This window comes from Phocoena sinus, chromosome 4 (assembly GCF_008692025.1).
Source record: "Phocoena sinus isolate mPhoSin1 chromosome 4, mPhoSin1.pri, whole genome shotgun sequence".
NCBI lineage: Eukaryota > Metazoa > Chordata > Mammalia > Artiodactyla > Phocoenidae > Phocoena > Phocoena sinus.
In genome coordinates, this window is record NC_045766.1 from 10,464,142 (window position 1) to 10,485,301 (window position 21,160).

At 36.7% G+C, this 21,160-nt stretch overlaps 1 protein-coding gene and 1 non-coding gene across 7 annotated transcripts in view; both read left to right on the forward strand.

The window, feature by feature from the left end:
• ANKRD28 (ankyrin repeat domain 28) overlaps positions 1 to 21,160 on the forward strand; it is a 175,981-nt gene that overhangs the window by 86,337 nt on the left and 68,484 nt on the right. For 5 of the 6 annotated variants that reach the window (XR_004349733.1, XM_032630908.1, XM_032630909.1 and 2 more), the window contains exon 3: positions 9,914 to 9,992. Coding sequence is in view for 2 of the 6 variants with exons in the window: in XM_032630908.1 (XP_032486799.1) it covers positions 9,914 to 9,992 (79 nt within the window). In the remaining 4 variants the exon portion in view is untranslated. Of the gene's footprint in view, positions 1 to 5,695; positions 5,702 to 7,028; positions 7,035 to 9,910; positions 9,993 to 21,160 lie in introns of those variants that run through there. The other variant, XM_032630911.1, reaches the window with a different exon arrangement.
• On the forward strand, positions 16,568 to 16,702 carry LOC116753716. Its single transcript, XR_004349818.1, has one exon. It is a non-coding gene; the product is annotated as a small nucleolar RNA SNORA18 (small nucleolar RNA).

Below are 21,160 nucleotides of genomic sequence, written 5' to 3' on the forward strand. Positions count from 1 at the left end.
TTATACTGAAAATCTTCCTGGAATACAAGGATAATTTCTTTAAAGGTATTGACAAGTCTTGGTTATATAACTAAGGGGGAAAGTCCTCCTTTTGATTCAGCTGGTAAAAGAAAATATAAATTATATAAATCACTTAAAGAATAACATATAAAATCGCTTAAAAGTAACATACTGCCACATAGACTTGACTTTAAAACATTTTCATAGTTTAAGATTTTATTTCATAATTTATAATTTAAAATGGATCATTTTGGTTCCCACCCCCAAAAGAGGTTTCTGTGTGTGGTATATTTACAGAACCATGTTGATTTTTCCCCACCACAAATAGCCATGTTTATATTTATCCACTGTGTTCAAGCATAGAACTCTTGAGATAAGATCAGATCTTTCTAGTGTATCTAGTGATTTAACTGGTATATTTCAAGTTCAGGATGAAGTTTTTCCCCCCTCTGATTGTAGCTGTGTAATATGATTCTTGATTTTTTTAGCTCTACTCTAAATTAATGTTTAAGGTTATAATACCTGTAATTTGCTAGTGCTGAATATTCCGATTATCTTTATTAATTGAGAATATGTGTTTAATTGAACAGTTAAATATCATGGCCGCAGTAGTATATACGCATATATTTGGGATTAGATTTCTTTTTCTCAGGCGGCTGTTATTATATAAAATGTTATCTTGTGCTGAAGATTAATATTTATAGTTGAGTGAGGGCATGTTTGAGTAGCCTTGTTTAAAGTATTTGTTTATAAATGGAGACTGTTCTCCTCTGTGACTCCAAGGTACTAATAGTTAGTCCCCAAAATAAACTTCATCAAGAAGTATGACTAGTTATTTGTTAAGTGTATCTTCCTTGTTTACTAGCCATAAACTGAAACTGTTAATAATTGGTTTAAATGTAACTTTCAGTTACATGTATTGTCTAGTAGGCAGTGTGATATTTTTTGTTTAAATTATTTATCTTATGATTGAGTCTCCTGTTTTATTTGATTCTTTTCTAAGAAATGAAAATCTCTCTTCTTCCTAGACTTTGTAGTATAAGTTTCATTTAATAATTGTAATTGTCACAAATTGAGGGCTGTAAAAAAGAACATTAAGGTTGTCATACTGTGGAAAATTTTTCTAAAGTGGGACCATACTTCTACAGTTATAGGACAGTGATGAGTCCTTTGTTACTGCTATGATTTTTAAAATAGATTATTTTCTAAAATCCAACACATGTGCAGATATTTACAGATAAACACATGAACGTAAAGCACGACAGCTACCGCATTGTTGCTGTTAACTATTCAACTGTAAGGAGGTGAAGAGGTCCAAAGTGTAATAGTAAGAGGAACCTTGGCCTCTAAGCAGACCGACTAGACTCCAGCCTGTGTGTCCTTCCCTGGTTCAGCCTCTTTGAGCCCTACTTTTCTCACTCGTAAAACGAAGCGATTGAATTAGATGATCTCTGAGGCTATTTCTGTTCCCAGTATGTTACTTTGACAACTCTGTAAACTATTCTGTTTGCTTTGTGAATTATATCCCTTAAGCCTAGGTCATTTCACAGCGGTTTTGGGGGGTATGTGGGATGCTTCATCACATTTTAGCTTAGACTTCAGTTAATGATTCCTTTTTCTTTTGTTACATTTTTCTTTTCAGTGGGTAGTAACAAAATTGATTTGAATTTCTACTCTAATAGGTGCCTTGCTTGTTCTGATATTTCCCTCGTACCATGTTGCCTAGAACACTCAAGTATCTGGGAAGAAAAATAATATCAAAGGCCATATAAAATCACAAAGTGACAGAAACTTTGGCTACTGATTTAATGTTCATTCATTTTCCACCTTCTAATGGGCAGAGCTCTGATTTTGTTCAGGCATCTTATCCCCCACCTCATTCACTGGAAGGCAGCCACTGAGAAACACTTGTGAGGTTCACAGACCAGAGGCACAGGCCCACTAAAAGACAGACTTACTCATAGGACTGTAGAACACTGGCCTTCCCCTTACACCTCACCAACACATTACAAAAGGCGTAGTTATCCAGTACATCATGTCTGGTCATGAAGAAAAAATTATAAGACTTACAAAAAGGCAAAAACCACAATTTGAAGAGACATGGAAATTCTAAGAAACAGCCAAAAAGAAATGCTAGAAATCAAAAACACTGTAACAGAAAAATGAAGAATGCCTTAGCTGAGGAAAGAATCTCTGAGCTAGAGGATGTCTCAGTAGAATCCTCAATACCTTAGAAGCAAAGAGAATGAAGACTGGAAAAACAGAAGAGAACATCCAAAGACTGTGGGGCAACTACAGAAGGTGTAACATACTTATAATGGGAATGTCAAAAGGAGAAGACAGAGAAAGGAACAGAAGAAGTATTTGAAGCGATAATGACTGACTATTTCCCCAACTTAATGTCAAGATACCAAACCACAGATCTAGGAAGCTCAGAGAATGCCAAGCACGATAAATGTGAAAAACAAACAAATAAACAAACTGTACCTAGGCATATCATTTTGCAAACTGCAGAAGATCAAACGTAAATAAGTCCTGAAAGATGCCAGAGTGGGGGAAAACACCTTATAGAGAAGCAAAGTTAAGAATTACATCCAACTTCTCAGACACCATGCAAGAAGAGAATGGAGTGGAATATTTAAAGTGTTGGGAGAAAGAAAAAAAACACCAACCTAGAATTCTGCACCTTTATCCTTAGAAGATAAAGGAGAATAAAGACTTTATCAAACAGAAAACTTTGTTACCAGTAGACCTGCCTTGCAAGAAACGTTAAAATAAATTCTTTATACAGAGGAGAATAAGTCAGGAACTCGGATCTACATAAAGAAAGGAAGAACATTCCTACATAAAGAAGGAATAGTCGAAGTAAAATAAAAACATTTTTCTTATTCTTCATTGGTCTTACATATAAGTTCGTTCAAAACAATACTAAATATTCAATTATGTGTGCTTATATATATGTATATATGTCATATATTATGCTTAATTATAAGTGAAATGAATGACAGTGATGATAAGGGACAGGATGGAAGAATTAGGGTTATTTTGTTATTATAAGAACTGACAGTACCCATGAAGTGGTATTTGAAAGTAGATGGATTGGCTATAAACGTATACTGTAAACTCTAGGGCGACCATTAAAAAAAATTTTTTTTAAGTAGAACTGTTAGGCTAAATAAGAATGGAGAGAAAATGGATTCATATTAAATTCATGCTCAAGTAAAGCCACAAACGGCAGGAAAAGAGTGGAAGATAAAAATTGGAATAAAGAATGAGGGAAACAGGACTTCCCTGGTGGTGCAGTGGTTAAGAACTCACCTGCCAATGCAGGGGACACAGGTTTGATCCCTGGTCTGGGAAGATCCCACATGCCGCAGAGCAACTAAGCCCATGCGCCACAACTGTTGAGCCCACATGCTGCAACTACTGAAGCCTGCATGCCTAGAGGCCGTGCTCTGCAACAAGAGAAGCCACCACAGAAGCCCGTGCACCGCAATGAAGAGTAGCCCCCGCTCTCTGCGGCTAGAAAAAGCCCACGCACGGCAACGAACACCCAACACAGCCAAAAATAATAAATAAAATAAATAATTTTTTTTAAAAGAGGGAAACAAATAGAAAAGTGTAATGAATATAGTAATATTAATCCAAGTATTGGGTTGGCCAAAAAGTTTGTTTGTTTTTTTCCATAAGATGGCTCTAGTAGCACTTAGTTGTCTTTAATTTCATTCAAAACAATTTTGTTAGATTGTATGTGACAGCTGTCCTATCAGTGTGCATTTAAAAAAAGACATCAAAATTGGTGAATTTTTGTGTAGCCATTTTCATATTGAAGATGGAAGAAAAAAGCAACATTTTCAGGATATTGTGCTTTATTATTTCAAGAAAGGTGAAAGCACAACTGAAACGCACAAAAAGATTTGTACAGTGTGCGGAGAAGGTGCCATGACTGATCGAATGTGTCAAAAGTGGTTTGCAAAGTTTCGTGCTGGAGATTTCTCGCTGGACGATGCTCCACGGTCGGGTCGACCAGTTGAAGTTGATAGTGATCAAATCGAGACATTAATTGAGAACAATCAACGTTATACCATGCGGGAGATAGCCAACATACTCAAAATATCCAAATCAAGCATTGAAAATCATTTGTGCCAGCTTGGTTATGTGAATTGCTTTGATGTTTGGGTTCCACGTAAGTTAAGTGCAAAAAATCTTCTTGACCATATTTCTACATGTGATTCTCTACTTAAATTTAACGAAAACATTCCGTTTTTAAAACATTGTGACAGGTGATGAAAAGTGGATACTATATAATAATGTGGAACAGAAGAGATCATGGGGGAAGTGAAATGAACCACCACCAACCACACCAAAGGCTGGTCTTCATCCAGAGAAGGTGATGTGTATAGGGTGGGATTGGAAGGGAGCCCTCTATTATGAGCTCCTTCTGGAAAACCAAACGATTAACTCCAACAAGTACTGCTCCCAATTAGGCCAACTGAAGCAACACTTGACGAAAAGCATACAGAATTAGTCAACGGAAAACGCATGATCTTCCATCAGCATACCGCAAGACCGCATGTTTCTTTGATGACCAGGCAAAAACTGTTACAGCTTGGCTGGGCAGTTCCTATTCATCCGCCGTATTCACCAGACATTGCACCTTCCGATTTCCATTTATTTTGGTCTTTACCAAATTCTCTTAATGAAAAAATTTCAATTCCCTGGAAGACTGTAAAAGGCACCTGGAACAGTTCTTTGGTCAAAAAGATAAAAAGTTTTGGGAAGATGGATTTACGAAGTTGCCTGAAAAATGGCAGAAGGTAGTGGAAGAGAAGGGTGAATCATTGTTCAATAAAGTTCTTGGTGAAAATGAAAAATGTGTCTTTTATTTTTACTTAAAAACCGAAGGCACAGGACTCTCTTGGTGGTGCAGTGGTTGAGAGTCCACATGGCAATGCAGGGGACAGGGGTTCGGTCCCTGGTCCAGGAAGATTCCCACATGCCGTGGAGCAACTAAGCCCGTGCGCCATAACTACTGAGCCTGTGCTCTAGAGGCCATGAGCCACAACTACTGAGCCCACATGCCACAACTACTGAGGCCCACACGCCTAGAGCCTGTGCTTTGCAACAAGAGAAGCTACCACAATGAGTGGCCCCTGCTCACCGCAACTAGAGAAAGCCTGCGCATAGCAACAAAGACCCAGCACAGCGAAAAATAAATAACTAAAATTAAAAAAAAATAAAAGAAAGAAAAACCGAAGGCACTTTTTGGCCAGCCCAATATATCAGTAGTCAGTGCTCTAAATGAACCAGTTAAAAGAAATTGTCAGAGATCCAAAAACAAGACAACTATATGTTGTTTACAGGAAACCTGCTTTAAACAGAAAGACACATATAGATACAAGTAAATGGATGAAGAAAAAAATACCATGCTAACACTAATCAAAAGAAAGCAGGAGTATATACTATTGGTGGGAATGTAAGTTGGTGCAGCCACTACAGAAAACAGTATGGAGGTTCCTCAAAAAACTAAAATTAGAATTACCATATGATCCAGCAATCCCACTCCTGGGCATATATCCAGACAAAACTATAATTAAAAAAGATACATGCACCCCTATGTTCATAGCAGCAGTATTCACAGTAGCCAAGACACAGACACAACCTAATGTCCATTGGCAGAAGAATGGATAAAGAAGATGTGGTACATATATACAATGGAATGTTACTCCGCCATAAAAAAGAATGAAATAATGCCATTTGCAGCAACATGGCTAGAACTGGAGATTATCATACTAAGTGATGTAAGTGAGAAAGAGACGAATACTGTATGGTATCATTTATATGTGCAATCTAAAATGTGACATAAATGAACATATCTGTGAAACAGAAACAGACGCACAGACATGGAGAACAGACTTGTGGTTGCCAAGGGGGAAGGGAGGGTGGAGGAAGGATGGAGTGGGAGTTTGGGATTAACAGATGCAAACTATTACGTGTAGAATGGATAAACAACAAGGTGCCACTTTATAGCACAGGGAACTATATTCAGTACCCTGAGATAAACCATAATGGAAAAGAAATAAAAAGGAATGTATGTGTGTGTGTGTCTGTCTGTCTGTCTAAGTAACTGAATCACTTTGCTATACAGCGGAAATCAACACAACATTGTAAATCAACTATACTTCAATTAAAAAAGAAGAAGGAAGCAGGAGCATACCTCAGAGCAAGGAAAGTTATCAGGGGTAAACAGGGGCATTATATAATAATAGAAAGGTCAATTCTTCAGGAGGACATAATGATCCGTTTATATACCTAACAACAGAGTATCAAACTATGTGAAGGAAAAACTGATAGAACTGCAGGGGAAAATAGATGAAACCACTGTTATAGTTGGAGACTCTAACACTCCTCTATCAAAAATGGACAGATCAAGTAGGTGAAAAATCTGTAAGGACATAATCAATAGCTCCATCAAACAGCTGGATATAGTTGACATCTGTAGACTACTTCATCCAACAACTCCAGCTTGGCTGGGAAGTTCCGATTCATCCGCCGTATTCACCAGACATTGCACCTTCCGATTTCCATTTATTTTGGTCTTACCAAATTCTCTTAATGAAAAAATTTCAATTCCCTGGAAGACTGTAAAAGGCACCTGGAACAGTTCTTTGGTCAAAAAGATAAAAAGTTTTGGGAAGATGGAATTACAAAGTTGCCTGGAAAATGGCAGAAGGTAGTGGAAGAGAAGGGTGAATCATTGTTCAATAAAGTTCTTGGTGAAAATGAAAAATGTGTCTTTTATTTTTACTTAAAAAAACACTTAAAAAAGGTACTTTTTGGCCCACCCAATATTATGATTTATAATAGGAAATATATATTTGGTCTTTGTTTCTAGCATAGAAAAACCTTTGGCATTTCCTAAGAGGAGAGCTACAGTGCCTTCTTTTATGTTAATGAGATGACTTTTGGAAAGCCCCTAAGGGTGGGAGCCCTTGCCTTTGGAGTCAACCATGTGATTAGAGGGTTAGAACTTTTAGTCCCACCCCCGATCTCTGATCTCTGCGGGGTGTGGGGGGGGGGGGTCGGGGTGGGCGAGGAGGGGGCGCTGGAGATTGAGTTCAGTTGCCAGAGGTCAGTGATTTAATCAAACACACCTGTGTAGTAGGACCTCCTAAAAACCCAAAAGGAGGGAGTTCAGGGAGCTTCCAGGTTGGTGACCCAGAAGTGCTTACACATTCCACCATTCAGTTAAAGGAAGGTTGGTTAAGAGCTGCTTGTGTTTCATAATTTTAAATAACCGCTTCCTTATTGATGGGCGTTGAAATTGTTTTCGGCATTTTGCTTCCTATATGATCAGTAAATATACTTAAGTTTTGTTTGCACACACATAGCAATACCTTTATCTTAAAAAAAAACATTCCTTGAAGGGGATTTCAATGTGTATAAGGGAATAGTTATTTTTTCATTCTAATAAATTTTGTTAAAGGGAATCTTAAATGTTTTATTGCATGATTTTCAATATTTAATTGTAGTAAAGTAAAATATGATAGGTAAAGTTTTTTCTTTTAAAATTAACCAATTTATTCCGTAGTTTTTCCTTTCTCCAAATCAAATTAAAGAAAAAGGAAAGTTCATGAGGCATAAAATAATACATAAATAGGATTTAAGGCATTGAGTCATAGAATTCCAGACATCTCTCACACATAAATGACTCACTTCTGTGTGTGCTGTGTATGTGGTTTATACTGTGGAATAGATGTGTTCCTCAATTTGAGTGGGTCTGTTCATATTTAAACAGTAGGGGAGTTTGATGTGTTAGTGATTAACAGTGAAAAGCCTTAAGCCAAGGATCTTTTTATTAAATTGACTAAGTTAGGACTCAGCTTTGAATAAAGCCTGATATTCAGTGGTTCTGTGTTAGCTGTTTCAATGACAGTTTGTTCAGTAATTTCTATGCAAACCATTTGTTTGATGGGGTATGTATTAGAATAAAAAACATGGTCTTGTGGAAATTAGTTGGGGTTCGAGAGACAGGAACTCTTCACTTATTAAAAACATTAATAACTACTATACCAACTATTTTAAGAACAAAAACAGTATCACAAATATATTAAAATTATATGAAGAAATGTATGTAGAGCCAGTTATAATTGTGTTGCACATATCTTTCTAATTCCTTTATATACTACAGCTAAACCTTTTTGGAATTGCCTGTGAATATTTTTAACCCTTTTTTTTTTTTTTTGTGGTATGCGGGCCTCTCACTGTTGTGGCCTCTCCCGTTGCGGAGCACAGGCTCCGGACGCACAGGCTCAGCAGCCATGGCTCATGGGCCCAGCCGCTCCGTGGCATGTGGGATCTTCCCGGACCAGGGCACGAACTGGTGTCCCCTGCATCGGCAGGCGGACTCTCAACCACTGCACCACCAGGGAAGCCCTAACCCCTCTTTTGACTAGCAGTTTTTTTCCTAATTTATTCTCATTGTCCTAACTATCTTTTCTTTGCATAATTGGTGTTTTGATTGCCAAACTGGAAAATTATTATGACGTGAAATTTTTCATTTTTTTAAATCTTGAAAGTTATAATGTTATCTTAATACAAGAGACCGCAAAACACAATACCTATTTAAATAAGAATTTTATTTCTCTTAATAGTCTAGAAGTTAGTGGTCCAGCTCTTTGTTGGTGGGGCAACTGTGCTCTACAAGATGATTCAGTACATTTTGCTTAACAGACTTGTAGGATATTGGCCTGCCTCTGCATGGTCAAAGCCGGTACAGTTGCACATGTGCCTTCTAGCCTGAGGGAAGTGGGAAAGTTTTAGTCTAGCTCTGGATTGGTGTCTTTTAGGTTGAAGATGACCTGAAAGTTGTGCCTTTACTTCCACTCACATACCATTGGTCCACACTAAGTAACAAAACTTCAAGGCATGCTAGGAGTCTATTCTCTTGCTGGTGGGTAAATAACCAGGTAAAACTTTATTCCTATGGACAAAGGGGAAAACGGATAATGGAAAACAACTAATAATCTGGCTCAAAAGCCAGTATCTAAAAAGTTGGATGTAAATTTCAGACTAAATATTTCTAAATGAATAGCTTTCTCAGATACAGACAAGTCAGCAACACTGTTGTAACTTTAGATGAATTGTAATGCCTTAAATCCTATTTATGTATTATTATATGACTCATGAACTTTCTGAATACTGAATGCTGAATACTGAATCCCTGAATGTGACATTACTCTAAGATCTTGCTTCTCAAACTGGAGGACATTGTTGTTTGAGGGGGGAAGTACACACAGCCATGCACTTAGATGTAGCTTCTCTTCCTGGAGGAAGATTTAGAAGATTATGCATAGGATAGGAATATATTTTAGAGCTAAAAACGAAATTGGCAGGACCTTTAAGAAAAAGCTTAGGATTATTGTAAGGGATAATTTCAGATCCCCAGAGATATTTTCTATTTTTGCCACTATAGTCCTGTGGAAACATTTTGATAAGCAAACTTCTTTGTTTGTTAGGGTTTGTTCTATTTAGTTAGATCAACAATTCTAAACTATGTAAACTTGTGGAAATATATTGGGGGGGTGGGCAAGTAGTATGAAGTAAAGGAAATTTTCTTGTGTATACAAGCAGCATAGGCATCTTTATTCAAAGAAAGTCTTAAGTTATTTCTTTGTCATCTTAGATTTTTCTTTTATTCTTTGCTGCATTTTACACCATTCTTTTAAGGCCAAAATATATTTTTTAGGCTTTTCTTCTCCTTGCAAAGAAATACTCTGATAATGGGACTTGCAGACTACACTAGAGTTGTGGAAGTAGTAAGCTGTAGTTAATAATGGCTTTTCTTCATTTAAAGTATATTAAAATTAACTTTATATTAAAACTTATGTTCCATCTTTCCTTCTTATCACAGGACAATGAAAAGAGAACTCCACTGCATGCTGCTGCCTATCTTGGAGATGCAGAAATCATTGAATTGCTTATTTTATCTGGTATGGTAAGCTCTGTGTAAGAGCACATCATGCACATTTTGGTCATATTTAATATTTATTAAACCTCATTGATTATTTCTTCATATTTGTTAAACAACCTGAAACTTATTTATTCATTCTAGAAGTAATGATCTCATATCATGTTCCAAGTACTGTTTTGGTGCTTAGAGTACATTGGAAAACAAGTCACTGCCTTGCGGAGCATATACTCTAAAGAAAAACGGGCTACAAATACAAGTAAATTTTACAGTATGTTAGAAGGAGATAAGTGCTATGGAAAAATGAAAAAGTAGATCAGAATACAGTCAGCCCTCTGTTTTCATGGGTTCTGAATCCATGGATTCAAACAGCCACAGATCAAAAATATTTGGAAAAAATTCCAGAATGTTCCAGAAGGCAGAATTTGAATTTACCATGCACTGGCAACTATTTACATAGCATTTACATTGTATTAGGTATTATAAGTAATCTAGAGATAATTTAAAGTATACAGAAGAGTATGCATAGGTTATATGCAAATACTATGCCATTTTATGTAAGAGCTTTGAGCATCTGTAGATTCTGATATCCACAGTGGGTCCTGGAACCAATCCCTTGCAAATGCTGAGGGACAGCTGTAATGGAGTGGGATGAGCATTATATAAGTTGGGTACTATATGGAGTAGTCATACAAGGCTTCATTGACCTCAGAGTTGCTGGGAGATGATAATAGTTCTCCAACGAGGAGGTGATAGTAGCTTGGAGCTAGTACAGCATTGGAGGGGATTAGGAAAGATGTGATTGTAGATATATTTTGAAAATGATGCCAGCAAGATTTATGTCTTTAAATAGCTTGTGTCTAATTCTTTTTGAGGGCCTGTAAAATATATTTTAGGAAATTGTACTTTATTTTTAAATTTCTTCTAACCTCTTCAAGACCTTACAATATGAAATAATGGTAAAACTGTGTCCTATAGAATAGCACCTATGGTGGTCAGACTTCTTGCAGTCCTAAAACAGGCAATCAAAGAGAGCTTAGAAATATGTTTGTTGTATCCAGCTGATCGTAAGTGATATTTATTGAAAAAGGATGCCTATGTTTGAATTGTGCTTGTGTTGCCAGATTGCACAGATATATGCATAATGCAATTGGAGAGATAGTATCATTCCTTTGATATTTGGGAGAAGGAGCACTGAGAGAAATTTTGAGTGAAAATCCTCTTAAATAGTAGCCTGAATAGAATTTTGCCATTATAAATTAATAAAGTTTTTTAAATGTGGTTTTTATAACAAGTTGCATGATCTTATAGAATTACAGTCACTTATGGACCAAGCTAATATTCTTATATTAGTTTCTTTATGAATAACTTTATCACTGACGTACTTCCTTGAAGATGTCTGTTCCTCTATGGATGCTAGCTCACTAGTTTTCAGCTGAAATTTACTAGAGGTAAGAACTGAGGAGGTTCAAGAGAAAAATAATGCTTCCTCTTAATTGAGGCATATTCTGCTTTAATAATATATCCGGGATCAGATGGCTTCACAGGTGAATTCTACCAAACATTTAAAGAAGAGTTAATACCTATCTTTCTCAAACTGTTCCAAAATTTGAAGAGGAAGGAACGCTTCCAACCTCATTTGAGGTCAGCATTACCCTGATACCAAAATCAGAAAAAGACACTACAAAAAAAGGAAGTTACACCCCAATTTCCCAGATGAACATAGATGCAAAAATCTTTAATAAAATATTAATAAACTAAATCAACAATACATTAAAAGGATCGTACATCATGATCAAGTGGAATTTATTACAGGGATGCAAGGATGGTTCAGCTTCCACAAATCAATCAATGTGATACACGCCTTAACAAAATGAGGCTAAAAATCATATGATCATCTCAATAGATGCAGAAAGAGCATTTGACAAAATTCAACACCTACTCGTGGTAAAAACTCTGAACAAAGTAAGTGTAGAGGGACTATACCTCAACATAATAAAGTCCATGTATGGCAAGCCCACAGTGAACATACTTAAAGCTGAAAAGCTGAAACCTTTTCCTCTGAAATCAGGGGCATGGTGAGAATACCCAGTCTGATCACTTTTTCAACAGTCCTAGAAGTCCTAGCCATAGCAGTTAGGCAAGAAAAAGAAATTAAAGGTGTTCAGATTGGAAAGGAAGAAGTCTCTTTTTGCAGGTGACTTATTACATATAGAAAACTATAAAGACTCCATCAAAAAACTATTAGAAATGATAAACAAATTTAGTAAAGTTGCAGGATCTAAAATCAATATACAAAAATCTGTGTGCTTATATATACTAATAACTATCAGAAAGAGAAATTAATAAAATAGTTCCATTTATGATTGCATCAAAAAGAGTAAAATACCTAGGAATAAATTTAACCAAGGAAGTGAAAGAGCTGTACACTGAAAACTATAAGACATTGATGAAAGAAATTGAGGAAGGCACAAAGAAATGGAAAGATATTCTGTGCTCGTGGATTGGAAGAATTAATATTGTTAAAATGTCCATACTACCCAAAGCATTCTACAGGTTCAGTGCAATCCCTATCAAAATTCCAGTGGCATTTTTCACAGAAGTAGAATAAAACAATCCTAAAATATGTATGGAACCACAAAGACCCAAGTAGCCAAAGCATTCTTGAGAAAGAACATTAAAACTGGAGCTTCCTGATTTTTAAACTGTATTACAGAGCTGTAATAATCAAAACAGTATAGTATTGGCATAAAAACAGACACAGAGATCAGTGGAACAAAAGAGAGCCCCAAAATAAACTTGTGCATATTGTGATCGATTAAGGCAAAGGAGCTAAGAATAGACAATGGGGAAAGGACCATCTCTTCAATAAATGGTGGTGGGAAAACTGGGCAACTATCTTACACCATACACAAAAATCAACTCAAAATGGGTTAAAGGCTTGAACATAAGACCCCAAATCATAAAACTCATAGAAGAAAACATACAGGGTAAGCTCCTTGGACTCAGTCTTGGCGATGATATTTTAGATTTGACACTAAAAACAAAGAAAACAAAATCAGATATAACAAGTGGGACTATATCAAACTACAAAGCTTCTTTCTGCATAGCAAAGGAAACCAACAAAATGAAAAGGCAACGTACAGAATAGGAGAAAGTAATGTGCAAATTATATATCTAATAAGGGATTGATATCCAAAATATATAAAGAACTCATATAACTCAGTAGCAAAAAACAGACAAACCAATCTGGTTAAAAGTCAGCCAGAGGGACTGAATATGCATTTTTCCAAAGAAGACAGAGATATGGCCAAAGGTACATGAAAAAGTGTTCAACATCACTAATCATCAGGGAAGTGCAAAGCAAAACCACAATGAGATACCACCTCATACTTGTTAGAATGGCTATCATTAAAAAAAAGAAACAAGCATTAACAAGTATTAGTAGGGATGTAGAGAAAAGGAAAACCCCTGTTGGTGGGAATATAAATTGGTATAGCCACTGTGGAAAACAGTATGGAGGTTCCTCAAAAAATTAAAAAAAGAACTGCCATATGATCCAGCAAACCCACATCTGTGTGTATATCCAAAGGAAACAAAATTACCATCTCAAAGAGATACAGGCATGTTAATTGCAGCATTATTCACAATAGCCAAGACATGGAAACAACCTAAATGTATGTCAATGGATGAATAAAGATGATGTGGTAAATGCATACATTGAAATATTATTTGGCTGTGAAAAAAGAAGCAAATCCTGCCATTTGCAGCAATATGGATGGACCTTGAGGGCATTATGCTAAATGAAATAAGTCAGAGAAAGACAAATAATTCATAATCTCACTTATATGTGGAATCTACAAAAACCAAATTGATAGAAACAGAGAATAGATTGGTTGTTGCCAGAGGTAGACAAGTGGGGGGTGGAGGAAATGAGTAAAGGTGGTCAAATGGTACAAACTTCTAGTTATAAGATAGTTCTGGGGATGCAAGCTTAAAAGTCTCATCACAAGAAAAAAATTTTAACTATGTGAGGTGATGGATGTTAACTTATTGTAGTAATCATTTCTATATTATATGTCATATCATTTTGTTCTACATCTTAAACTAATATAATGTTATATGTCAATTATATAATAAAACTGGGGGAAAAATAATTATCACCCAGAACAGTAGTCTTCAAACAGTATATGTACACTCTTGAGGTTCTGTAGTGGTGTTTCACGGGTTCTGCTTAAATTTGGTTTGAATGCCATGGTTGTTGAGGCCCAAGTTATACACTAATATACATACCCTGATTTCAAAATAACCTTATAATTGTATTGAATGGATTTTTAATAAGTTATAAATTAGAATTGAAACTAAGTGTTTGACCTGATAATTCCCTAAGGAAGAGAATTAAATACATGAACGGGAAAGTAGACAACAAGATTAGGCTAATTTGTTTGTAACTAGTAATGAAAATTGTTACTGAAAAGTTTAGGGCAGACTGTTCTTACCCTTCATGTTAGTTACCAGTGACATGTTACAATAGTAATTAGGTTAACTTTAGTGTAATCTTAAGAAAATTAAGCAATGTGAAATAATAATCTCCATTTAGCTCTTGCATTATACAAAAGTCATGGTATGCTCCAATAAGAACACACAATAAAGTAAATTACTATAATTTCATATTATAAAAACTACTTTGGTATCCATGGCAAGGAATAAATAGTTCCTAAAATAGTTCTCTAAAACGAAAAGTGAAGAATATAAAGAAGTTGATCATTCCTTAGAGCCGTGTACTTCGATGTTCATGGATGTTTATGTTTCAGGTTTTGGTGGTTTTCTGATCTACTGTGGTGAGAAGTTAGGAAGTAACGTTTTGTAATTTGTTTCACTCTTGTGTTTCCATTGTCAAGAATTACGACGTTACAGTTTAATTTGTAATCATAATTCCTGCTGTTTTACCACACACACACTCTGTCCTTATTCATAGCTTCTCTATTCCCAGGTTTTAAAATTTTGATGTCTTTTGGTTGAATAGACCTCATCATCAAGTAGTTTTTGTTTTTATATTTTCTGTAAGAGCTCATGGATATTGTATTCTTATTTATTTTGGACCATTTCTTTTTTTTTAATTTAGTTGAAGGGTAGATTAGCTAGTTATAAAATTCTCAATTTATGCTTTTTCCTTTCAATATTGTAGATGTTACTCCACTGTCTTCTAGCGTTGAGTGAAAGTCTTGAATTGAGCTCCTCTCTGCTTACATTCCATCCCCCCATTACACTTTCCACCACCATAGTCCATTCTCTTCTGCCTGGATGCCTGTAGGATTCAATTCCTTATCCCTGAAATTCATGCTAACTTTCCTAGGCTAAATCTCTTGATTCTTTTTGCTAGGGCATTATGTGAATGTACACTTTTAGTTTTGAAATTCGGATTTTTATTTCATTTATATCTTTCATTGCATCTTTACATGTTTTATTTCCGTGTGTTTTTCTGTCAGTAAATTTTTGTGCAGTGTGTTTTGCTACTAAAATGGATATCCTTCATCTGTCTTTATCAGCTATTTTCTGATTGTAGTTTTGTCTTTAAATTTAGTTTTAAGTTATTTCCTTTTACCTATCCTTCATTCATTCAACAAATACTTAATGAGCCTGGCTGCATAGCAGGTACCATTCTAGGTGCTGTGGTAGAGCAGTGAATAAAATAAAGAAGTCCCAGCCTTTATGGAGTTTATGTTTTAATGGGGGAGATAGTAGCAAGTTAATATATAGTTTGTCATGTGTTGATAATTGCTATGGAAAAATTAAAGGAATGGTATGTTGGGTGGGGATCAGTTGCTATTTTGTGTTGGGTTATCAGGAAAGGATTCAGTGACATTCGGGGAGATAAGCAAATATGGAAGCGAGCCTTGCATATGGTGCAGATGTTAGTGGAAATTAAGAGATTAGCAAGAACAAACACTGTGAGGTGTAGCATGTTTGGAGGCAAGTGAAAAAAAGCAGTAGGAGGTAAAGCAGAGGTTGGGGGTGTTCCAGGTAAAGACTTGCTTTGGCCCTTAAAGTGATGTGGAAAACCAATGGGGAGTTTTAGGTGGAGGGACAGAGGCTGACCTAGTTTTTTAAAGATTCACTCTGGCTGTGGCTTCAGATTCTTGACTGTGTTGTAAGACATGTCTACTCTGCTTTTTGTTGTTTCTAGGCTTTTATCTTTGATTGCTTTATTTTCCTTTTCTCTTTCCTGATCTGCCAGCTCTCATCTCTTTGCATTGTTTTACCTCTTTCTTGGAGCTTTTCTTTGAGGTCTCTGTTCAGAACTTAATTTCTCTGAAGTTGTGTATAAAGAGTAGTTCACAAATTCTTCCTCTCCTTTCCTGGGATAATTTCTTTCAAATATATTTACCTATTAACTGTATTTTGCTCAGTTTACTCTGCTTTTGTATATTTTTGCTCTAGTCCTGTGCTGAATCCTTTAAGTTTTTTTGTTTTTTGTTTTTTTTTTTTGGCCACACCATGCAGCTTGTGGGATCTTAGTTCCCCTACCAGGGATTGAACCCGGGCTGTTAGCAGTGAAAGCGTGGAGTCCTAACCACTGGACTGCCATTATATATCATTGAGGAATATGCTTTTTCCAGAACATCTGTTTGGAGTGGGGTGGGGCAAAAAATGCCTCATAGATTAACTGTGTGGTTTCCTTTACTCATAGAGCTACCTGTTAGATCTGTGGGAAAGAACTACAAGACAGAGCTGCCAAGTAAACTATGAAAAACCTAACAGACTTTTTATCTTAAGTATTGGCATATCCCAATGATCTGTACTGTTCTAGGGTGTGATGGCTTAGGAGTGAATATGATTTGAACCTAATACATTTTTAGAGGGTGTCAAATTCAGAACCAGGCAGATCCATCGCCTGACCCTAAACACGGTCCTAAAGTAAATCGCTTGAGGAAATTGGATCCCAGAGATTACAGGTGGGGAATTTTGAAGTGTGTCCATATTTCATTGGAGATCAAAGAAGCCTAACTAAAAGAATTGTGGGCTGACTCACATGATAGCTTCTTTTTGAAAGGGCTGTTTTATCTTGAAGATTATGAGTTTGGAGGAACTAAGGTGATTGGCAGTGGAAAGAATCAGAACATTCGAAATTCCTTAAAAATTTATTGACTTAAATAACTTTGTGATACACATAATTTAAAAAAAAAAACCTTTAAAAAAATAACTAACGAAGATTCTTGCTTGATCTCTCCTGTAGCACAGCCTTACTTTGTTCTTCTGTGTTATAAAGGGAGATTCTCCTGTGGATGACCTCTAGATCATCTAAAAGGGTGTTAGATAGGGATTCTAGGACACAAACAGTGGAGAGAAGGGGGCAAAAGAGCATGCACACAAACATGCTCTTTTAGTCGAATTGGCAGCCTTCCTGGAGAAACTTCACTTGATGTCCATGATGCATTTTTAAGATTCATGGATGAGGGGTATAACTTTTGACATGTTATATGTAATCAAACAAGTGAATCCTTCCGTAGAATCTATATAGTAACACTAGAGTCTAGTAGAATTACTCTTACAATTATTATTGAATGGAGCAAAGTAATTGGAAGCAGTGAGTGCTTACTATATCTCAAGTACTGTGTTAAATTTAGCTTTTTCATTTATGACCTCATTTTATCCTCAACTCGGAAGGTATTATTATAGATAAAGGAAGTGAAAGCGTTTAGAGATGTGATAACTGGCTGAAAGTTATACTGCTAATAAAAGCTAGAGCCAGCATAGTAAGTCAGACCCAGGCTATCTGACTGTGGAGTTCAGGCTATCTTACTCTTAACTCTGCTGCAGTCTGAACTGTGCTCCCCTCTACACTCTACCCACCCCCTTCTACTTAGCATTTAGTAAAATTTGTATAGAAAATAACTTTTGTTGAAGAACTTCTGTTTTAAGGACTAAATTTACTGGCTGCCTAAATATAGATATTTCTATGGGAGCTATTCGTGTAATGCTTATATTTTTCAAACATAGGTTTACCAATACCTCAGGCTGTTTATAGCATGTGTTAGGTGGTTAAATAATGTGTTGTATTAGTTAATCATTTAATTGGCCTTTTATAGAAAATAAAGTTCTTAATAAGGAAATATGTATACTGTGTTTCTGGTAATAAGAATTAGACCTAAAGTGTGTGACCTTTGGAAGACTGCAGTGTTGGTATATAAATTTACTAGGGCTGCCATCACAAATTACTACAAGATGAGTGGCTTAAACAACAAAATTTATTTTCTCACAGTTCTGGAAGCTGGAAGTACAAGATCAAGGTGTTGGCAGAGTCATTTTCTTCTGAAAGCTGTGAGAGAAGGATCTGTTCTAGGACTTTCTCCTTGGCTTGTAGATGACCGCCTTCTTATGTCTTCCATCGGTACATGTCTATGTCCAAATTTCTAATGCTTATAAGGATCCAGTCATATTGCATTAGGGCCCATGCTAAAAAAAAAAAACACCTCATTTTAACTTAATTACCTCTGTGAAGACCCTGAGGTGCTGGGGTTAGGACTTCATATGAATTTGGTGGTGGGGACACAGTTCAACCCACAATATCTATATATCCATAACACCCTCTTAAATGATACAGTGCACTAGCTTGGTGGAGGGGGGGGCGGGGCGTGGTCTAGCATCACAGGTGGAAAAGTGGAAATGTACTTGCTTTTTGCTCATTCTTCCCCCAACCTGAAAACAGAATCTGAAGCTTTTGCCACTGCTTTTGGTAGACAGCCAAAGGAAAGCATCATTTCCAGTTTGGGAAGAGTGCTAAAAGTACTTGGCTCCTGGCCCAGCTCACTGTATAGGGACTATCTCCTCTGCGGCTTAGGAGCAGAGAAAAAAGCTATGCTCTGCAAACAGAAGTTTTAGAAAATTATTAGTGGGACTATAATTATTACAAACAAATAGGAAAATAGAAATAATTTTAATAGCATCAAATCTCAGGTACTTCACCTAGATCAGAGGCTGATAGACTTTTTATGTGAAGGGTCATACAGACACACTGGCAACTACTCATCTCTACTCCTGTGACGTGAAAGCTACTTATTTAACACGTAAGTGAATAGGTGTAGCTATGTTGCAGTAAAACTTTATTTAAAAATAGGTGGCTGGCAGTCTGTGGGCTGTAATTTGAAGATCCCTGACATTGATTATAAAGATATTATCTTACCTATTTAATGTTAAAGTAAGGCAAGGTATTTAATAAGCATGAAATAACATTCTGAGTATTTCAAAATAGGGTAGAATATTATCACTGGAAAAGGATCGTAGAGATCATTTACCACAGCTCTTATTTTACTGATAACTGAGGTTCAAAAATCAAAGAATTGGCAGATCTTGGTGAGTGATCAGATTAGGGAGAAAGCAGGTGAATTAGTCTTCTTGCGGAATGAGACCTAGAGCCACATGGGACATTTGTGATTTGGTGCCTGACTTTGTAGAGCTCAGAAACAGGTGCTCCCTGTGTTGTTTTAACCTGGGGCCTAGCCTCCCTTGAGAGAGAGACAGACAGAGACGCGCATGGGCGCGCACACACAAGGATTATTATTACCAAAATGAAGGCGTAGGCATATGAGGAGCAGTCCCAGGTCTGCCGGCTGGTTACAGAGCCATTATTAGATCACAGGTCTTACTCCTGGGCTCCATCCGCTGACCCCTGACTGCCTCCTCATATGTCCAGACCTCTCTTCAGCTACATTGCTGGCAAGAGCCCAGGCTAGACTGATAAAAGTGAACCAGATTTTTTATTTTTTAAAATTACTTTCGTTTTATCTCTAAGTGTAGTAGACATTTATCTAATTTTGGAAGAAATTTTACCTTAAATATGTTTTTTCTTTTAAAAAACTATTGTTTCAGAATATATTTTATATGTGTGAATTAGTAAATGAAAAGATTGGGTGAAAGGAAGAAGGTTATTTGGATTTTTCTGTATAATATAACTGTGGTATCAAATGGATACAACCAAGCTGTTTGGATGACCCTGCAGTTGATTTTTGCTTGCTTGTTTTCTTTTTGCTTTTAACGTATTGGAAATCTGATCACATCTCTCTTCTGGAAAGGTGAATCCAAATTCAGATATTTGATGTGACGTAGGTTCTGGCTGCTTGTTCTTCTTAAGGGAAAGCTTAGTTGATGTACATTTGATGGATTTGTGGGTGAAAGGGAGTCTAGTAAAGACAGTCTTTGATTTATACAGTGAGGCATAACAACCTTGGGTTTTTCTAGATATGCTGCTAGCACTCAGAAGGCTTTCTTTGGGTGTCAGTTTGCAGTGGTCATCAGTGACATCATCCTCAAATTGCTGTCTTGTCTTCAGCTTCCACAGCAGTGCTTCTCCTACCACAGGGTCTCCCGGTAGCCTGACTGCAGCAATTGAGATGGCGCTGCTATTTTATGTTCTTTCCTGTTTTAATGATTAGCAAATAGTAAAGAAATTAATCTTTTCTTGTGACTTAAGATCATCCTTTGGAATCACAAATATTATACTCTGCCGGGTAGAGAGCCTGTGATGATGCTACTGGAGCTGTTACATTTGGTTTTATTTCTGTCTAGGAAGACTATTTTGTGTTTTCAGTGGATAGGATTTCTTTCTTTTCCTGCCCTCCCTCCCTCCCTATTCCCTTCTCTCCCTCCCCATCTTCCCCTTTCCCACTCTCTCCCCTTCCCCCTAGGTCTGTTCCCCTCCCCCTCTTCCTCCTCTCTGTCTCCCTCCATCCCCCGCCTCTCTCTCCCTCTCCCCTTCCCATCTCCTTCTCTCTCTCCCTTCCCTCTCCTTCTCTTTTTCCTGTCTTCATCTTCTTTGTGGCTAGTTTTCAGCTGTTGGATTAGTTACTTTACTCTGGAAATGTCTTTTCCATTACTGGAATTACTTTGTAGTGTGTATATGAATATGTAGCTAATTTTGGAGCTCTGTGTGGAACAGAAGTCTGGTTACCTTCAGAGAGCTCACATGAGATGAGCTCTGGTAGCCTGGACGTCTGATGTGCACTGCCATGTTTATTGGTCTTAAGCCATTTTTCATCGTGCAGCCAACTGCTGCTCTTATAATGGCCCTTGCTATGCCATGTTCGTCTGTTAATATATAAAGCACATACTAATTTACCCATGTGGGCAGGGTAGATATTTGTTGTATTGTGTCCTTAGAGATAGCTCAACCATTACTCACATACTTGACCT